Source organism: Hemitrygon akajei, chromosome 17, assembly GCF_048418815.1.
Source record: "Hemitrygon akajei chromosome 17, sHemAka1.3, whole genome shotgun sequence".
In the NCBI taxonomy this organism is placed as follows: domain Eukaryota; kingdom Metazoa; phylum Chordata; class Chondrichthyes; order Myliobatiformes; family Dasyatidae; genus Hemitrygon; species Hemitrygon akajei.
The window spans coordinates 48,382,340-48,402,975 of NC_133140.1; the positions used below are offsets into that span (position 1 = coordinate 48,382,340).

General features: G+C 37.6%; 2 protein-coding genes across 6 annotated transcripts in view; one reads left to right on the forward strand and one right to left on the reverse strand.

Moving 5' to 3' along the window:
* The window catches only part of LOC140740672 (E3 ubiquitin-protein ligase SIAH1), a 75,914-nt gene that overhangs the window by 43,341 nt on the left and 11,937 nt on the right, over positions 1-20,636 (forward strand). For 4 of the 5 annotated variants that reach the window (XR_012101900.1, XR_012101902.1, XR_012101903.1 and 1 more), the window contains 2 exons: positions 18,563-18,687; positions 19,321-19,366. The gene's annotated coding sequence lies outside the window, so the exon portion shown is untranslated. Of the gene's footprint in view, positions 1-18,562; positions 18,688-19,320; positions 19,397-20,636 lie in introns of all 5 variants that reach the window. The other variant, XR_012101901.1, reaches the window with a different exon arrangement.
* Positions 695-20,636, reverse strand: part of lonp2 (lon peptidase 2, peroxisomal) — a 70,689-nt gene continuing 50,747 nt past the window's right edge. The window contains exons 12-15 of the mRNA XM_073070067.1: positions 14,500-14,639; positions 10,716-10,923; positions 9,278-9,468; positions 695-6,211 (exon numbers count right to left, since the gene is read on the reverse strand). Coding sequence (XP_072926168.1) covers positions 5,990-6,211; positions 9,278-9,468; positions 10,716-10,923; positions 14,500-14,639 — 761 coding nt within the window. The 3' untranslated portion in view covers positions 695-5,989. The remainder of the gene's footprint in view (positions 6,212-9,277; positions 9,469-10,715; positions 10,924-14,499; positions 14,640-20,636) is intronic.

Here is a 20,636-nt window from a genome sequence, read left to right on the forward strand (position 1 = left end):
GCACTTCTTGCAGTAGTCGTGGTCAGGGATGCTGGGGGTCTCCCTGCCTTCCCAACCTTGCGGGAGGGGCAATGTCCTACCTGAGCAGATATAAAAAAGGGAAGGAAAAAAAGAACTTTGCTTTCTGAGTGAAGCCTTGACTCTCAACTCTGTCAATAAACCAATTATTTAGAATCAAATGATCTTGCCCAGTGTCTTAGAGCTCTAGCCTTGCCTTTCCCAATATGCTTTACTCCTGCCAGATTTACACTCTCTCCTGTGATGTCTTCACTTCCTCACTTAACAAGAATTATTCCTATTAGCTGTTGAGATGCTCCTTAAATAAATAGGCTCATTTTATGATGTGGTACCTGTGAAGTACAACTGAAGTTATTCCTGTCACTTAATCTGGGGGTGAGTGTTTTCAAACTGATCAAGTCTTAGGGCTTTTTTCCCCAGAAAAATTCTATGACTAACTGACCAAGGTAGCAGGTGAAATATCCACTCAGGGCTGCCTTCTCTTCTAAAGATATTTGATTCTTTGGTATGGATAGCAAGGCACTGCACCAACACAGCTGACTAGGTTGAACTGAAATGTCTAGATTTCATCTGTAGCTTCTCAATGTCTATCTGGGCTGTTTCGTTCAGTAGCTTAGATGAACTTTGAACTCAAGGAAGGTGCTCTCATTGCTGAAGGAATGTATACTTAATCGGCTTGAAATAATAGGTCTTTAATGCATTGTCTGAATGCTTGTATATGCCATCTCCAGCATGGAATACCTTTGAGTTCAGATTTATTTATCACACATGCATCAGAACAGACCCAAGGATTTAAAAAGCAAACTTGAGGAAATTTACAGATGCTGGAAATTCAAGCAACACACTAAATGCTGGACGATGGGTCTTGGCCTGAAGCGTCAACAGTGCTTCTTCCTATAGATGCTGCCTGGCCTGCTGTGTTCCACCAGCATTTTGTGTGTGACACCCAAGGATTGCTGGGGACAGACCACAGGTGTCACCACATACTCTGGTGCCAACATAGCATAATCCCACAATACACAACACAAGAATCTACAATGACAACAGAACAGCAGCAAAATAAGCCCTTTTCCCACCCCTTCTTGCAAATACATAGGCCTCAAACTCCAGGACAGCCTACCTCCAGGCTTCCAGTCCTTGGCTCAGACGCTCAGGCCTCCAAGCTCCAGTCCTTTTAGGTAGCTTGGCACTGGCCATGAGAAACTTTTCTGCTACCTCCATATTTACAAATTCAGAAACTTACTTTTCAGCATGGATTTTTCAATGTGGCAATTCATGAGCATAAATATCACTTGACAAGTTACACTTTGGAGAAGTTGGTAAAAATAGCAAGTCGCTGTGTACCAAAAAATGCATTTTTTAACCTTGTTAAAATCTCAGCTGGCTTGCTCTATATTGTAAGTACAATCTTTTGTTCCTGAAACCTCTGCAGAGGGTCTTCACACATGGGCTTTTCAATCATTCCTACTCTTGGATCACCGGAGATATTACAGTGTGACTCCTGTGGTTAATGAAAATTGTTGTTCCAGTGGTATGGTCCCTAAGGTGTCCACTGAGTGCTAGAGAAAGCTAGTTTGAACATGCAAGATGTTGACAGATGTTTTTGTAATGTCATTTGGTATTGGTGATAGACTGAGGAGCCTCATTACCATTTTAATTGGGGTTTAAATGAAGAATATAGCAGGTTATGACATTTAATTTTCTGTTGAATGATGGCCATTTTCTTGAGGTTTAGGATTGATATTTTATTGTATAATAATTAACACTACAAGGTGCACACCTGACATTAGTGCTTCAGACTTTTCCCTGATATGGATTATGCCCTGAAGTACCAAGTAAAACTTTATTTTACTCAGAACTTCAATCAAGGTAAAATTGATCATTTCATAGTATACTGCTTTCTTAAAAAAACAACTTTGAAAGGCTATTGGCATAGCAAGACAATTTCTATGTATTTGTTTTTTTTACAATGTTTTTTCTAAACAGAAAAAGCATATAGAATTACATTTGGAGCACGGGTTGGATCCTAAATTAACAGACACAAATATTGTAGTGAAAGGTTGTTTCCAGAATAAACATTGTTTGTTATCCCTTCACTTTTCCCCACCTACCCTATTTCTGCAGCAGCAAAAATAAATGGTATTACAGTGGTTTCTGGATTTGGATTCTGTTCAAATTTGAAAATGTATTTGTGTAAAATAGGGGGGAAAATGAAGTACTATTATTAGTGTATATATCATTTACAATAAATATGAATGGGTACCAATGAGTCGCTCGCTACAGCATACACACTCTAGTTGGTCCAGTTTCTGGATATGTAGTTGTAGTTGCTTTTTGAAGGTGGTCATTGTAGTGTTAGGATAAGTATTTTATATTATCTGCCCATGCCTGAATACTGTCTAGTTTTACTGATTGCAGACGTGAACTATCAGTTGCTGAGAATATCATACAACATTGCTGACCTCAATGCCTAAATTAAGGTCATGGTGAATGAGCCCCAGATACTACCCTGCAGCTGGGACCATTGACCTTTAACAAAATTAATTTTGTAAGATATGATTTAACCATTGCACATCAAATGGAAAACAAGTCTTGTGGTCAAGATGGCACCAGCGAACATCAATTCCTCAGGTGAGGTCCTCCAGATAGTCCACAAAACTGTTGATTTCACTTCTCGCACATCTTCACTTCACCTTAAATGCAGTTTGAAGATCGACTGAGTGATCTAGTACTCAGCTGTCTCAGAGAACATTCCAGGAGATGAGCACCAACCTTGTGGTGAAGCTTAGAGCCCATGAACCAATTAAAGTGTCGAGGAAGATTGAAATGGTGAAGTGAATGCGGAAGGCGAGTGAGGGTTCAGCACCACCTAACTGCTTCTTGCATGCTGTGACGGATCACTACCGGATACGCTGTCTGTGGGTGATGGCCTATAGCTCACTGGTGCAGGATAAGGTGTCTGTTTGTGACCACCTATTTCCTCTTTGATCTCCCTCTACACTTGAGTGGTCTTTTGTCTTCAGAGGATGTTACCTAAGTTCTGTGATTTATGAACAGCATCCGTGTTTTGTGGCTATCTGGAGAAGTTATCTCAGTTGTCTACTGTGTATATACAGTGGCATGCAAAGGTTTGGGCACCCCAGTCAAAATTTCTGTTACTGTGAATAGCTAAGCAAGTAAAAGATGACCTGATTTCCAAAAGCCATAAGTTGAAGATGACACATTTCTGTAATATTTTAAGCAAGATTACATTTTTATTTCCATCTTTTACAGTTTCAAAATAGCATAAAAGGAAAAGAGCCCAAAGCAAAAGTTTGGGCACCCTACATGGTCAATACTTAGTAACACCCCCTTTGGCAAGTATCACAGCTGTAAATGCTTTCTGTAGCCAGTTAAGAGTCTTTCAATTCTTCTTTGGGGGAATTCTTCCTTGCAAACGGCTTCCAGTTCTGTGAGATACTTGGGCTGTCTTGCATGCACTACTCTTTTGAGGTCTGTCCACAGATTCTCGATGATGTTTAGTTCAGGGGACTGTGAGGGCCATGGCAAAACCTTCAGCTTGTGCCTCTTGAGGCAGTCCATTGTGGATTTTGAGCTGTGTTTTTGATCATTATCCTGTTGTAGAAGCCATCCTCTTTTCATCTTCAGCTTTTTTTTTACAGATGTGATGTTTGCTTCCAGAATTTGCTGGTATTTAATTGAATTCATTCTTCCCTCTATCAGTGAAATGTCCCCATGCCACTGGCTGTAACACAAGCTCAAAGCATGATCGATCCCCCTGTGCTTAACAGTTGGCTAAGAGTTCTTTTCATGAAATTCTGCACCCTTTTTTCTCCAAACATACCTTTGCTCATTGCGGCCAAGAAGTTCTATTTTAACTTCATCAGTCCACAGGACTTGTTTCCAAAATGGATCAGGCTTGTTTAGATGTTCCTTTGCAAGCTTCTGACGCTGAATTTTGTGGTGAGGACACAGGAAAGGTTTTCGTCTGAAGACTCTTCCATGAAGATCATATTTGTGCAGGTGTTGCTCCAGAATCTGCTAAATCTTCCTGAAGGTCTTTTGCAGTAAACGGGGGTTTTGCTTTGCCTTTCTAGCAATCCTACGAGTAGTTCTCTCGGAAAGTTTTCTTGGTCTTCCAGACCTCAACTTGACCTCCACCATTCCTGTTAACTGCCATTTCTTAATTACATTACAAACTGGGGAAAAGGCTACCTGAAAACATTTTGCTATCTTCTTATAGCCTTCTCCTGCTTTGTGGACATAATTTATTTAAATTTTCAGAGTACTAGGCAGCTGCTTAGAGGATCCCATGGCTGCTGATTGTTGGGACAAGGTTTGAGGAGTCGGGGTATTTATAAAGCTTTGAAATTTGCATCACCTGGCCTTTCCTAATGATGACTGTGAACAAGTCATAGCCCTAACAAGCTAATTAAAGTCTGAGACCTTGGTAAAAGTTACCTGAGAGCTCAAATCTCTTGGGGTGCCCAAACTTTTGCATGGTGCTCCTTTCCTTTTTTTGCCCCACTCTAAAATTGTACAAAACAAAAATAATACACTAATCTTGCTTAAAATGTTGAAAAGAATGTTTCATCTTTAACTTTGACTTTTGGAGATCAGTTCATCTTCTACTTGCTTAATAATTCACAGTAACAAATGTTGACCAGGGGCGCCCAAACTTTTGCATGCCACTGTACTTAGTTAAAAGTTAAAGTCAAAGGTTAATTTATTATCTAAGTTCCTTGTAGCTACACTACATCAAATACTTTCATTTTTGCCCCGTTTGGAATTCAGCTGTCAATATTTCAGTCAACTGTGATAAAAGCTGGAAATAAATTATTCTAATGACACCCAGACTGGGCAATAAATACCATATTGGCAAATCCTGACTGCCAAATCACTGACAATCAGTATCATTACAATGGTGGTGATTTATCCAGATTTTCAGGTTTTAGGTCTGAAAGCATTTGTCAGAAAATGTCAAGAGAAAAGGGAGGGATGAAGACAACAAAGGGAGTATCTTCCGCAGAGTGAGACTAAATGTGTACTAATGGCAGTTAGAATTATATTGTACTTTAAGTACCACTAATAGTAGGGTCAAGTAGCAGGCTAGGCTGCAATGGACAGAATAAAAAGTATGTGGGAAGTAAGTGGATATTTGCACTGCTGTTTGTATCATATTCAACAAGGACTTTAAGGTAGGTCATACTCTGGAATTAATTTCATAAACCTTGTGGCATAATGTCTTCATAACAGCTGCTACCTGCTTGCATAGCTTCGCTATTTCCTGCGGGTTCATAACATCTTTCCACAGACCTAGTTTCTGCATGTCATGTAAAAGAGCAGGTTTTACAATTATGACATGGTTAATATGATCAGTCACAGGTGGACAAATCCAATCCACTCCATTCCTCACAATTGAGGAGAAAGACTAGTTTGTACAGTTCAGGAATTTAAGGACCTGCTCTGCATGGTACCGCTAAACATACATTCAGAAGGAAATATGTTAAGAGATGCAAATATATTGGAGAAAAATATGGCATAACTAGGATTAGATTTTATAGACATTATAGTAATCAACAGTTGGAACTAGCACTGCATAAATTAGCGATCTTGAATAACAGACAAGTACAATGATTTCTTGAAGCATCAGTGTAACTGAAAACAAATCAAAATACATTTCCTAATTATACAACTTCTAAGGAATCAGATATCAGAATATAACACTATGTTTAGGTATTTTGCCAAAATCATGTAATGCACAATTGAACTTTAACCATTTTATATTCTTAATCTCTAGACCATACACCAAAATGGTCAAAGTTAACCACAAGTATGTATTGTTCATAGTAAGTATTTGGCCTCCACACTACACCCCACTGAGAGGCTGGAAAACCACCACTATACAGTAGTTTAAAACAAAATAATTGTTTATCAGCTGTTAAGACAACAATTTTAAGCAGCAATCATCTTAGAGTTTACTATTTAAAATACTATGCCTTGACTCTGCTGGAAATCCTCCATCAAATGCAGCATTAAGTACATCATCTAAGCAAAAAGCAGTTATAAAATCTAGATCTTCTCTCATGTTGGCTGGAATCTCATCAAGGTCCTTCTCATTTCTCTTCGGTAGTATGACTCGCTTCAGACCGGCTCTATGTGCAGCTAAAACTTTATCTTTTATTCCACCCACCTATTGTAAAACAAATATAATTATTTTCAGTAGAATTACTGATTTAAATAATAGACAATAAAACAAACAATAATAAACACTGTTTAAACTACAAGAATCACTTCCCTCAATGAAGGAGAATTGGTTTTCAAATCTAGTATCTATTAAGCAGCTACTGATACTGCTATACTGCACAAACAAGATTAGGCTGACTGGTACAGCAGCAAGATGTCAGCCACTGTTCACCTTGAGTTATTAGAGCTGGGTGCAAAGACTGTCTTGCATCTAAGATTTCTGCAAGAATTAAGGTGGATGAGAAATCAGCAGATTCAGCAAAATGGAAAAATACTTGAGCAGAAGTTGAAGATGCAAAGTGGAGGTTAATGAAAGTATTTTCTAAATCAATATTGAAGTTGACAAGAAACCTCTTGGACAATGAAAACAACAACCATAATTGTTTACCAACTGGCATTCCTCTGCCATGTCATTCTCACAAATAACTTGCCACTGATACCTTCAACGTGGTGGGTTCACTCACAAGATTACATCCACTTTCATTCAAACCTACTTCACTCTTGAATTTCCAGTTGATTGAATGCATTACGTACATACAGGAAGTGAATTTTAGCCAAGCATACTTCCACAAGTAAAATAAAATAGCTTTGTATGAATGGAAGTGTGTTCTGGTCTGTCACATTCCATTGGGTTTAATAAAATTGAATATCAGGTGTAGAGTAGAACATACCAGATATTTAGCATTACTGGCCAGGAATTAACTAAAAGGTGATTTAAATATCAAACCAGATTAAACTTAAATATTCAAGAATTCTTTTATTTTTGCTAAAATACTCAGTTATAAAATGGTTATCACAGGAGACCCGTTTGGCAAATTCTAATGTGTATCAGTTCTCCAATGGAGCTGCTACTCTTGTTCCACCTTCTGGTCCTATCTACACCATATTTAATTCCCCAGGAAAACCACAATGGAACCTGCCTTCACCACAAATGCATTCCAGATTCTAATCACCTGTCTCTTTGCTTGAGTATATACATGATGCAAGTATTCATCCTTCACCAAATGGAGTAGCCTCCTATTATTGACCCTCCCTCATTTATACACTTGTCTAAATCTTCTCAGCCTTTCTATCCTATCATTTTAAATAGAGTCCCTATGCTAGAAAGCAATGTTATTTTCTTCCTGAATCTTTTCTAATGATGTTATCATTCTTCCTATAAAGTACAAATCAGAATTAAATAAAGCTCTAGCTGAGACCACGGCAGTTCTATAAAAGCATCAATAAGTACCAGAATTTTATGCCTTATTAAATGCTTTCTCAATCCACCCTGCCATTTTAAATAATTTGTAGATGGTCTCTGTTCCCCCACCTCTTTTATTCTACAAAGTCTCTCCTTATTCATCCTACCAAATGGTCTTCTCCACATTAAACCACATTTTAATGAGTCTGTCACTATTCCCTTTGTAGTTCATAATTAGTTTATATTAATGTCCATATCATTAATATTGATAAAGAAAACTAATGGCCCTCATATTGATCATGAAGTAGAAATATTCACTTTACTCCAATCAAAAATACAAACCAGCACAATCTACTATTACTTATCCAATTTCCCTCCTTCCCAAGTTATCAATATCCCATTTAGCTATTGTAGCACAAACTCGAACAAACCAGTGCCGCTGTTGGTGACTCCACGGGTAGTTAACCTTGTAAGATGTCCCCTCTGATCAATCCAATAATAATGTTCAAAAAAGCTGAAGACATGTATTCGATCTTTTATTAGCAACTACCAAAATATACAATCTTGAAGCGAATAAAACTAATGAAATCAAAACTAGCAATATTAAACATACTGAATCGAAGTGGTCTCCAAAAGATGTGTCACCTGGAGATACCCAGCTCTAAAACTATTCAGAAAAAAAGTATGAATACATGACTTAAGTGGTCTTAACACTTACTCCCTTCTCTTTTACCACACCCCCACCCATGTGACTAACTACCATAGTAGTAGCAGGCAGCCATCGATCCCAGGGGACCATGGATTAGCACCTCTGGTGGACTGTGTCCCCTCCAGGGCTCAAGCACGTCACTGATGTGGTCTAAGGGAAGGGCAAGTGCCGATACAGCTTGGCACAAGTGCCGTTGCAGAAATTGGCAGAGTGAAGTTGTAAACAGCATCAAACTGCCTTAGGGACCCCAGCTCTGGATTTCTTCGTCGGGGTATACTGCCTAAGCCTTTCCCATGGGTGAGTATGGCTGCAAGGCAGTGGAGATTTAAAATCCGAGCTTTCCTTCTCCTAGGCGGGCCGCAGTCCAAAGCTGACGAGCCCCACCTGCCCAAAGCATCTGGTTTTGAGGCACTAGTGGTCTGGCTTTGCCCCTTCTCATCAGTAGAAACAGTTCCGCCAGGCCTAGTAGCTAAGCCACACATGAAGGCCAAGAGTTGGACTTGGTTGTCAGAGGCTGTTAGAGTCGCACACCATTTGGAGCACTTTATAGGTAGTGTGAGCTTACACTACCATCCCAGCTATGACACCACCATAATAAATGTGCAACACAGAATGCAATGCAGATAGAAAACAGATGCATGGCTCCTACAGTTATTATGACTTAACTTTTCTGATAGGCCATTGTGACATTTTAACAAGACCTTCTAGAAGTATACCACATTCAATTGTATTGTCTACATTAACTGTTACATCAAAAGATTCTATCAAATTGGTTAGTATAATTTATCAATGAATCGGCCTGCTTTGCCTTAATCTTCCTCCAGTTGGCTGTCCCAGATAAATGTTTCTGAAAGCTTTTGCACAACAAATGAAACTAACATGCTGTACTGCTGGAATTATCCTTATTCCCTTCCTTAAATAAAGGTTCTGCTTGTCCTAACCTATTAGCATCTGTTCTATCCAGACTCACATGATAGTGATGTGGTCTTAATTCTGATTTTTTAAAGTAATGTTAGTATGGAGATTGAACAATATGCTTTTAAATATTTTATCTAGTTTGTCAATTAAAAGTTGATTAAATAGTCCTATAGTGTGCATAGTATAGTGTACTGAACACTTACTGGCAGAACAAGGCCTCGGAGCGTTATTTCGCCTGTCATGGCTACATCAGAGCGTACTAAGTGGCCACTGAACAGAGAAGCAAGGCAGGTTACTATAGTAACTCCAGCAGATGGTCCATCTTTTGTGACGGCTCCAGCTGGAAAGTGCAGATGTATGTCTGTGTTGTCAAGGAGATCGAAGCTTCCAGCAGCTAAGTGTAAAGAGAAGAAAATTTGTTACTGTCCAGATTATAGAAACACATTTCTATACATAAATTTGAATATACTTTTCCTAAAAGTATGCTTCTGCAGATCAAGTAAGAAGCCAGCGTGAAGTTTTCATAAGCTTTGAGTTCTCTGTTTGGGGTGCCTATGTATTTAGTGAATTAAAAATAGGAATGTTGTGCAGTATCTTCTTGATAATTTAACAATTAAATTGAGCTTCTCAATTCCCACTTAGATAATTCAAATTTGTCAGAAAATTTATTTTGAATAATTAGGTGGGTAATATAGATGAATTACATTTTCTAAACAGTTCCCAAACATTCTCTCAAACATGAAACTGGGGGAGGAGCACCAGAGGGAAGTGATGGGGACCCAAGGAGATAATGTGAGAGGAAAAAAAGAAATGGAGAATGGTGAGGGTGGGTATATTACCGGAAGTTTGAGAAATCAATGTTCATACCGTCAAGTTGGAGGCTATCCAGATAGAATACAAGATGTTGCTCCTCCAACCTGACTGAGGCCTCATGGCTTGATGGTATGAACATTGATTGTGTGTGTTGCTTAAATAATTGACCATAGTTTCTTCTGGGATGATCAGCATTTATTACTGGATACCAATTTTGATTTTGCTGCTAATTTTTGCATAGTAAATGTTACTGCTTAATTTCAGGTTTGATGAAACTATTTGTTGTATACTTAATTGAGATTTACATTCCATCTTGTAAAACTTGAGTTTACAGTTTTGATTGTGTGATGGAGAGCACAAGGTAAACACACACATAAACATTGCCTTGTCATTCTATTGTCATTGCACTGAGTGTGTGCACTTCAATGTCTTCCCCAGTACACTCTCATAATGGGTCCTAAGCCGAGTTGATGCACTCGGGTTAGCCTTTCCCGCCATACACGGCAGAATAGTCCATTTAAAGACGTTTTGTTCTAGTGTAATTTAAAAACTGTTTGCCCTTAGTAGGAGAGAGAAAAGGGACTACCAGGAATTTACATTGAACAAGAATAAGTACGAAGCTATCATTGTGCTTTCTGGTAAATATCTCTGTAAATATTGACAGTTTCCACTATTTTCGCCAATTTTGTAAGTTTGATTTTTGGCGCATCTACTAAACACCCTGGCACTAAAGTGCTAAGCGACTCCAACCACTTTTCCTTAGGTCTTAACCTACGTATCTAACATTGTCAATAAGTGGTTGCTGAAACTCAAATTTTCTATACGTACCATTTGTTAAGTGATATTTCTTAGCATTACTGCGTAACCAACTTATTGCGAGATGGGCTGATTCCTTCATAACATCTCCTAACTGTCCTGTTAAAGTGAGCTGACCCTCTCCTTCCATTCGACTCGCTTCCACAAACATAATCTCACCACCCAATGGGGTCCAAGCCAAGCCTATTGCCACCCCAGGCTGACTAAGACGCTGGGATACCTGCATTGTAAAAGAAAAATAATTAAGCTACTATAGATTCTGGATTTTAAGCCGCTACTTTTTTCCCACATTTTGAACAGCTTTGAACTTTGCGGCCTTTAATCCGAAGCGGCTAATGCATGATTTTTTTCATGCCGCCTCGTAAACATTTTGCCTCATAACAGTAGACCAATAAAATTGATGAGTAGTTCACAGAGGTCCAATGAAATTGTACGATAAATCAAGCGCACTTTCACAATTAAATTATTGTAAATCAGTCATTTGTACTCACCCTCATCAACATGGAAAACACTCGAAGCATTGTGCTGCCTTATGGCATACTTAGTTTATAATATTTTCGCTTAGTAATTCATTTTCTAGTTAAAGTTAGAAGAGTTTTAACTATATTTGTTTTCTGTACTACATCGCGGGATGCTATGACGTCACACCCGGTTTCGCGGTGTCTTGTGGGAAAATGCCGGTTTGCGATAAACGGAAAGGAGGGGGGGAGCGCATTACGCGAGCGGCTTTGGATCTGAGCGAACGCTGCTTTTAAGTTAAAGGTGATCAATAACTTTTCCTGGTAGGCTGTAGTATATATATTTTTTACCAGTCGTTAGGAGATATTGGAATGTTGTTCAGTAAAGAAGTATACGCAACGTATTTAAAAGTAGCCGCGTTACGGGCACGGTTCAAAAAAAAGCATTTGCAATATGTATTTGTTTTTGTTACCATATGGATTTAATTAAAAGTTAAAAAATCCTCACGTGTAATATCTTTCTGTGTAAATATCTCATATTACAACATGGGACACCTGCGGCCGAAAATCCGGTGCGGCCTAAAATCCGGTGCGGCCTTTACAATTAAAAAATTGATTTTATTTCTAAAATTAGAGCCAGCGGCTTTTAATCAGGTGCGCTCTGTAGTCCGGAATCTACGGTATTTAAATTGATCATCAAGAAACAACTACTTAAAATTTATGAGCAGTCTTCTAAAAATTCAAAGCATTGCCTTTTCTGGAGTTATGCACAATACAAGGTAGAATTCTCAGATCTAACATGCTATTTTAGGATATGGTAGGTACATAGTATTTGGACAGGTAGAAGAAAAATCAGCTGATAAAATAACTTGGTAATTCCTGCTCTCAGATGGAAATGTTGGTCACCACTGACAGAAATACTAAAATGGCCATGGCATCTATAGGGATCAAATTTCCTTTCTAAATAAGGGCAATCTGGGTGAACTAGCAGCACAAACAGTATGTTGATACTTACGCAAATTCAAATCAACCAAAATGATTTAGGGGCTACATATAAAGTATCCCAAGCTACATTTTTAAAAAAGCATCAGGAAATGTTCCACTTGTGAAAAATCAAGTCTCGTCACTTTTATTGTCATTTCGACCATAACTGCTGTGTACAGTACATAGTAAAAATGAGACAATGTTTTTCAGGACCATGGTGTTACATGATCCGAAATCTGAAATGAAGATAAAAGTCTGCAAATGCATCAGGTCAGGCAGTATCCATAGAGGAAAATTTAATACACCCTGCTTTCTCCCGCACACCCCCGCACTGATGAAGGTGCCTGGCCCAAAACAATGTTTCTCTTTTCACAGATATTGCCTAGACTGCTGAGTTTTTCCAGCATTTTCTGCTTTTGTTATGTGACATGTCATCAGAACTAGAAAACCTGAAGATTAAGTTATACGAAAGGGGGGGGGGGGGGGAATCCAAAAAGGGAAAACCTGTGACATATTGAAAGGCAGGAGACAGGAGAAACTAATATTGTGACATAAATTTAAAGAATTTAAAGAAGAAAAATAAACTACAAATGCTGTTAAAGAGATAAAAAGGAAAAGGAGCAAAGTTTTCTGTAAATGTTGGACTGATCATAGAATCAGGAAGCTCAAGTTCAGTGCTATTTCCTGAAGTCTTAATCTATTTGAATTTACTATGGCTTTCTTGCTGTTCTGTGCACCTTACTGAACATATTCTGAATGAAGTAGCTACACTGATGAGGTAAGGGTCACTAAGTAAACAAAAGTCAAGTTTACCAGAAATGTGTTGAACCAAAGGAAACGGCTATTAAGTTGGAATCATTCTTGAATTTCTGGATGATGCAATTCGAAGTTATTTTGAAGCTTTACCTATTTTTATTCTAGATTGGGTATTCTAGTGCCCTAGTATTAACTAATGAGTAATCAGTCAAATACATAAATACTGTCTGAGCTAAATGGATTATTTAACTAAATGTTCATTTAACCTCCAACTAAAGAAAGTTAAGACAAAATTTCAACGTCTTTAGCAAACATTTAAGCCCAGAACAATTGTTACTTCAATGAATTATCTTACTCAAATCCTTAATTCTTATTACAAGATTAATCCTTAAAGTAACAAATCTTTGTCCATCTTTATTTTTAGCATTACATAATATCAGGATTTAAGAGAAATCAAGAGAAAGCAATTTATTGCTTCAGTGCTTAAGTATCTTTATTCAGGTTTTTATACTTTCCCAAACATTTGTTACTAATTAGATAAATAATCAATGTATCGGAAATGATCAAACATTTGATTAAATGAATGGTTTATTTTGCTTAACCTAGACTGTTAAAAAAAATGCAAAACTTTGGTTCATGTCTAAATATGGAAGAATGACTCCAGATTAATAGCTCTTCCCTTTGGTTTAACACAACATTTCTATGAATGTTATCTGGTGGTTAAACCAATTCAAATAATAGAATGCTGCATATTGTAAGTAATAACACTATACAACACAGCAGCTGGTGGAAGCAATGCCATAATTAGGAGCACAACAGTAATGTTTACTGGATGCTTGATTATATTTGAAAGAGTAGCTGGCCTTCACTTTGCACCAATTTAAAGTAAAATTCCATTACTTTCATGTAGCACTGAAATCAACTGCTGTGATTCTTGTGAGCATTTTAAGCATTAAGCATCCTAAATAACCTAATAGTTGAGGAAGTCATGACATTCCAATTCACACCTCTGATAGAAACCTCGTCCAAATGTTAATTACAACACCCACACAATGAAAAAAATCTGCTTAGGAGAGTTTTCAATGAAATTAACCCAGTCTGAATTAATAGTGAAATTGATTTTTTTTTAAAAAATGAAACCGTTTAAAAAAAAGCTATACTGAAAAATCTTATTCCTCAGCAATTTATAATTTTGCTAAAGTCTGACTTTTGTGCCAACTTAATCATATTAACAAGAATCTTCTGAACAGATACTTATGCCTCAAAATCTGAACTTGACAGAAGCAGAAGAGCATCATAGGAAGAAAAATAGATCATCTATTTTCACTCCTTGTCAATTTCTCAGCCATTTTAACCCTAACCTTGAGAGTGTCTACTTTCACCTTAATGCTTCAGAAAAAAATTGCCTATTTAAAATCTAAGCACATGTTCAAGCTGCATAGCTTTTTAAACTGTGATATTATATTTGCATTTAATTAGCATCAAGCTGAAACTATTGTGTAAAACAAACATATCACCATTTTATGAATATTCAGGTAACTGCAATAGAAATATTCTCCTAACATGGCAAAGTAGTAAAACTATAAACTCAATCCTACCTCCATTTCATAAATGGGAGGTCCCAGAATGTCTTTCAATGCATGCCTATCTATCACAATTGGCATTTCAGGTGGCAATGCAAGATCTGTTACACCAGCAATAGATTCATCTTTGGTCTCCTCGGGGACACATTCTTTGTCTTTAACATAGGAAAAATTAAGTTAGCTTATTTATAAAGGCTTCATTTTACTATGCACTTTTGACAATGAAAATTCATATATTGTATAGAAAATAGAAAAATAAATCATGAACTTAGGGAGGAATCAAGAGTTAAGAATAAACTCAGAAACATCTGAACATTTCAAACAACAACACTGCGGTGGAAGTTCCGTAAAAAGGACATTGCCATGGGGAAGGAATGCATTTCCAATATTGACCTACCTCTTAAATAAACATAGTACAATATATAAGCAATTATGCTATTCATATCTTTAAACATATTTTTCTATGACCTAGTTATAATATAGTTTTTGGCAATATGTTATTAATGGTTCATATCTCACAAACCTCGAAATGAAAATGCAGGATCTTTCCCAGTCACTTTCAGAATATATGGGATTCAGCTCAATAGAGAGTATAAATCTGTACCTGCTGAGCATAACTAGTTAAATATGACATATATAAGCTATCAAGCTACATCCAAAAGAAACAATTTTAGTCTATCCAATGTATGCAGACACCATATGAATTACAAAGATTTTCTTTAAACAACCTTTATTCCCTTTGTCAAAGTCATACTTTCATATTTGTTAGGAAACTTAATTCTGTGTCTAAGTTTAAGCGATTTAGATGCTTTGAATGAAGAGGAAATTCAGTGCAATAACAAAGCTGTGTTGCATTGTCAGACATGCTATGCTATGAATTACATAGTGTCTATAACTTCAGGTGGCTGTTAAAGCCCTACAGCATTATTTAAAGCCTATGGAGTTGTCCCTCAATTTTAGTTAATACTTTTCTTTCAACTGAACTCCAAAAACAAGCCTAAGTGGGCATTATTTCATTGTTCATGACATTTTGTTACTGGATTTGCATTTTGATGGATTTGATAAAGTCCAAAATAAATACAAATTCAAACTAAATCTGGTTTCCTTTTCTTTTGCTGTTCACAAAGCTAGTTGCCTGAAACTGTAAGGTTTCTTTCAGGCCATCTTACATTTCCGTTGAAGTAACTGGCTTCTACATATACATTGTTATCAGGGTGGAGCCTGAGATCTGACTGCAGATTTTCCTTCCCTAAGGCTAAGAGTAGATCAGATGGGTTTTCAAACAGTAATTCATTGTTTCATAGTTAACATTACCGATACCAAATTTATTTATTTAACCAACTTAAAACTCCCTTGGTGGGATTCAAAAATCATGGATGTTATATTTATTCAGGTGAATAGATCACCTCATACAATCTTACCCAGGCAAGAAAATTTCCTTCAAACCTTTGTTGAATTTAGTAATGTTGCGCTCTCTCATAATTATTTCCCCCAGTTTAGAACTCCTCCACAAGCTGAAACATGTTCCTTTTATTTACCCAAATGTACACCCATAGTTTTCCAAGGAGCTTTAACACTGTATAGCCTTGGTATTTATTCCCCCCCCCCCCCCCACCGAGTTCCTGGAGGCTATCTATGAATACCTAGATCTCTCTGCATATGTGTCACTTTCAAGAGAAAACATGCAAATAAATTATAAACAAGCCAATTGCTGTTTGTCTTCAATAGCTTTTTGAAGCTTTCCACGCAGCACATGATTAGATTAATGCTGGCTCCTGTCAGACTCCAACATTTATTAAAAATGTACTGAGAAAGAGCACAATTGTAATTTTCCATGATCTCACTAAAGCAACTGAATGATAAAATTAGATTCATAATTCTTGTTACATGGTTGGAGAGTTGCTAATCAGTCACATTTTGTGGTCCTTATTTTGAACAATGCCTAATATAGAGTTATACAGCACAAAATGGCCCTTTAGCCCACACAAGCCATCAAGCACCCATCTTTACTAATCCCATTTACCACACATCACATGTAGCCTTAGAAGTGCACTTGAATACGAACACCATTTCTGGATTTCTGTGCTTTTTTATGAAATGAAGACCGGGAGGATTGGGCTGAGAGGTGTGAGAACATGTAGGTGGGGAAATTAAATTGGGTCAGGTAAAGCAACTATTTGGGCACAATTAGGACACCAGTATAAATTTCAAAATAATAACCGTCTATAAAAGGTAAGAAATAGAAGCAAGAATGGACTCTTCAACTTGTTCTTGCCTTTAACTGGTGACCTTTTACTTTTGAACTACTTTCCAGTCCCCTCTATGGATGTGAACTGCAAGATTCCTCTGTTCCTTCACAGTCGAGAATTCTGCTTTCAAATTCAACCTTCCAAAGTGAACCACTACACTATTCCAGGTTGAACTCCATCTGCCACGTTTTAGCACAGCTCTGCACCTATCAATGTCTTGTTTTAACTATGGCCACATACCATTGGTCATCAACCTCCAGGCAGAATACACTCCATCTACAACCATCCTCTGCCTTCTATGGGCAATTCTGAATCCACACAGTGAAGTTTCCTGGATCCCATGCCTCCTGACTTTCTGATTGAGCCTTATCAAACACCTTACTAAAATCCATATACACCACATCCACTGCTCTACCTTCATCCATCAATACATTTTTTCACATCTTCAAAGAATCCAATCAGGCTCTTGAGGCATGACCTGCCCCTCACAAAGCCCTGCTGACTATCCCCAATCAGATTATGCTTTTCCAAATGCTCACAAATCATATGTTGCCTGGATTGAGGAGCATGCCTTAAGAAAATAGGTTGAATGAACTCGGTCTTTTCTCCTTGGAGCGGAGGAGGATAAGAAGTGACCTGATAGAGGTGTATGAGATGATGAGAGGCATTGATCATGTGGTTAGTCAGAGGCTTTTTCCCAGGGCTGAAATGGCTAAAACGCGAGGGCACAGTTTTAAGGTTCCTGGAAGTAGGTACAGAGGAGATGTCAGGGGTAAGTTTTTTTTTTAAAAACGCAGGGAGTGGTGAAAGCGTGGAATGGGCTGCTAGCAACTGTGGTGGAGGCAGATACAGTAGGGTCTTTTAAGAGATTCCTGGATAGGTACATGGAGCTTAGAAAAATAGAGGGCTATGGGTAACCCGAGGTAATTTCTAGTAAGTACATGTTTGGCACAGCATTGTGGGCCAAAGGGCCTGTATTGTGCTGTAGATTTTCTATCTCTTCTCCAATATTTTGCCTACACTGAAGTAAGTGTCATTGGTCTATAATTCCCAGGGTTAACCTTATTTTCTCACATTAATAAATGCTCCGTATACCAAATATACACAAGAAATTTAACAGAACACAAGGACAAATGCAACAAACAGCTACTGTTTGGATGAAACTGAATAATGTACTACACTGATAATAGTGTCGAGCAATACTCAGTTGTATGTACAATGGATTCCAGTTAATTGGGACCATTATATTTTGACCCAATTAAGCGGCTTCCCCAATTAGCTAAAGTTTCATGGAAATAGTTAAAAAGATATAAAAAACAAACAAACTGAGCAACAAATTATTTAAAGGCAACATGAATGAATCTGCAGATGCTGGAAATAAATAAAAAACACAAAATGCTGGCAGAACTCAGCAGGCCAGACAGCATCTATGGGAGGAGGTAATAACGACGTTTCGGGCTGAAACCCTTCATCAGGAGGTGAAGGGTTTCCTGATGAAGGGTTTTGGCCCGAAACGTCATTATTACCTCCTCCCATAGATGCTGTCTGGCTTGCTGAGTTCTGCCAGCATTTTGTGCTTTTTATTAACAAATTATTTAAATATGTTTGGATAACTTTTAATACCTGTTGATGCAATGACAATATTAGCACATTATTTATCTATAGTATAAGGATTAGACATGATTATATAAAAAAATCAAATTTTACTATTTTTTCTAGCTATACAAATGCTGCCACAAGTACAAATTTTAACATTAAAATCCAGGTCAATGTAATATAGTTATTAGAGACTGCATATTAAAACCATTGAACTACATTTTTTTCCACAGAAGTTACACTTATTCATGCAAGATGGACTATGATTGTGTACACTGTGGCCCTTTCCAGTGGATGCAAGGGATGGAATAAATGGTACAAATCAGTATTATGAAAACCTGTCACTAAACTGAATCAGGTTAGTAACATCAAAATATTAATAAAAGAAAATTATTAATTATAACTGGCTCACTCCTCTACATTATCAGATTTTTACTGGAAGGGAAGTTACAGTTACAGAAACAAATTCTGTGTTCAAATTACCCTAATATATACTTACTATCACATTAGTTTTCATGATGTTTCACCGAATATTCGGTTCAATTAATGAGAAAGGGACATTAGGAAGTCACAGTTTTAATACCCGGCTTTGGACAAAGACACAAATAAATTCCTACAAAATTTCCACTTAAAGTTTGAAATATACTTAATCTATTAAAATGTGCTTATGAATATGATATGAAGCCTAAACTACTTTCTGGAAATTCTGTTTCATTAATATTCAAAATATTTTCAAAATTAATTGCAGAACATCTGAAGTATATGAAAATACTAATGATTTTATAGCTGATAATTCATCACCCAGCAAATGGATTCTGAATATACATGTGTGTGTATATTAATAATCCAGCATCTGCTGAGTTGGAAATACTGGTGGTTTGACACATCACATTGGCATCCCTATTCCTGACCTGAATTCCACTCACTCTGACCTGAATTCCTCCACTTCTACTTATCTGGTGTAACAGAAAACAATCATGTGTCTGTCTAGGTACCATATCTGATGCGGACGTTGGTGACCATTGTGAAGGACCAGGGTGAGCATAAAACTGGGAGAGCAGATTAAGGTGAAAAAAGGGGTTTTATTTATCCAAAATATTTACAAACTCAACAGAACTGTTCTAGAGTCCAAACTTGAATCAGCTAAACAGAACAGAATTGTGTTACAACAACATATTAAATACTCCTCAAACCAAGGGACACCACTTGTCTCCTGACTGCGGGTTTATATTCAATGCTGGCAAGTCCATAGTAAATTGCAGGGGAGAGAAAACATTTGTCTCCTTAAAAAGATACGGCATAAATGAAGCAGCTCCAACACCCCTCTGTCTATAGCAGAATGGCACAATCCAATTATCCAGCCCCATCTACTTAGGCTGGTGTAATGCAACAGCTCAGTCGTTTACCAGATTATCAGGAGGATGGTCAGCTACAGGACACTTTAATATGGCCGGTTGATGGTGCGGCTGGAAATTGCAGCCACCACAACCATGGTTTTCCATACAGATCTATCCCTCGTTCTTTGGATGACTTCCATTTCCTTGATGTGTAGCCACCTGGCTAGGCTTTCGATGTACATGTCTTCCTCTCGGTTTGCTCCCCTCGATCTTTCCAGAGAGTATGAGTTTTCCTAGTTCTTCTTTCTCCATAATGTGTCCTAGGAATCTGAGTTGTCTTTCTCTTATTGTTGGTACAAGTGATCTACCTGCTTGGCCTCTTCTGAGAACTTTTTCATTTGATGTGTGTGTGGTCCATGGTATTTTTAACATTCTCCTGTAGAACCATAATTCAGCTGCTTCTAGTCTCTTTTCCATTGCTGGGGATATGATCCAGCATTCACTTCCATGAGTCAGGATAGAATAAATGTAGCACTGCAGTATTCTGTTTTTAGTGTACATGCTCATCTTTCTGTCTGTTAATACGGTCTTCATTTTTTGGAAAGCTTCTTTTCCCATTGCTATTCTGCATTTGATATCTGTGTCGCACCTGCCATCTCTTGTTATTAGGCTGCCAAGATAACTGAATGTGTTGATTTGTTTGATGTTTGTATTTCCAATCTTGATCACACATTGTGGGATGTTTGTCTCTCTGGAGATGACCATGCTTTCTGTCTTCTTGGTGTTGATTGAGAGGCCTCTGTGATTACTTTCTGCTGCCACTATAGTGAGTATTTCTTGAAGTTTTGTTTCTGGAGTCAGCTGTCAGTACGATGTCATCAGCATATCTGATGTTATTTACATTATGGCCTCCAATTGTGAATCCTTCGATGTGTTTAATACTTCAAGATATTTTCACCATACAGGTTGA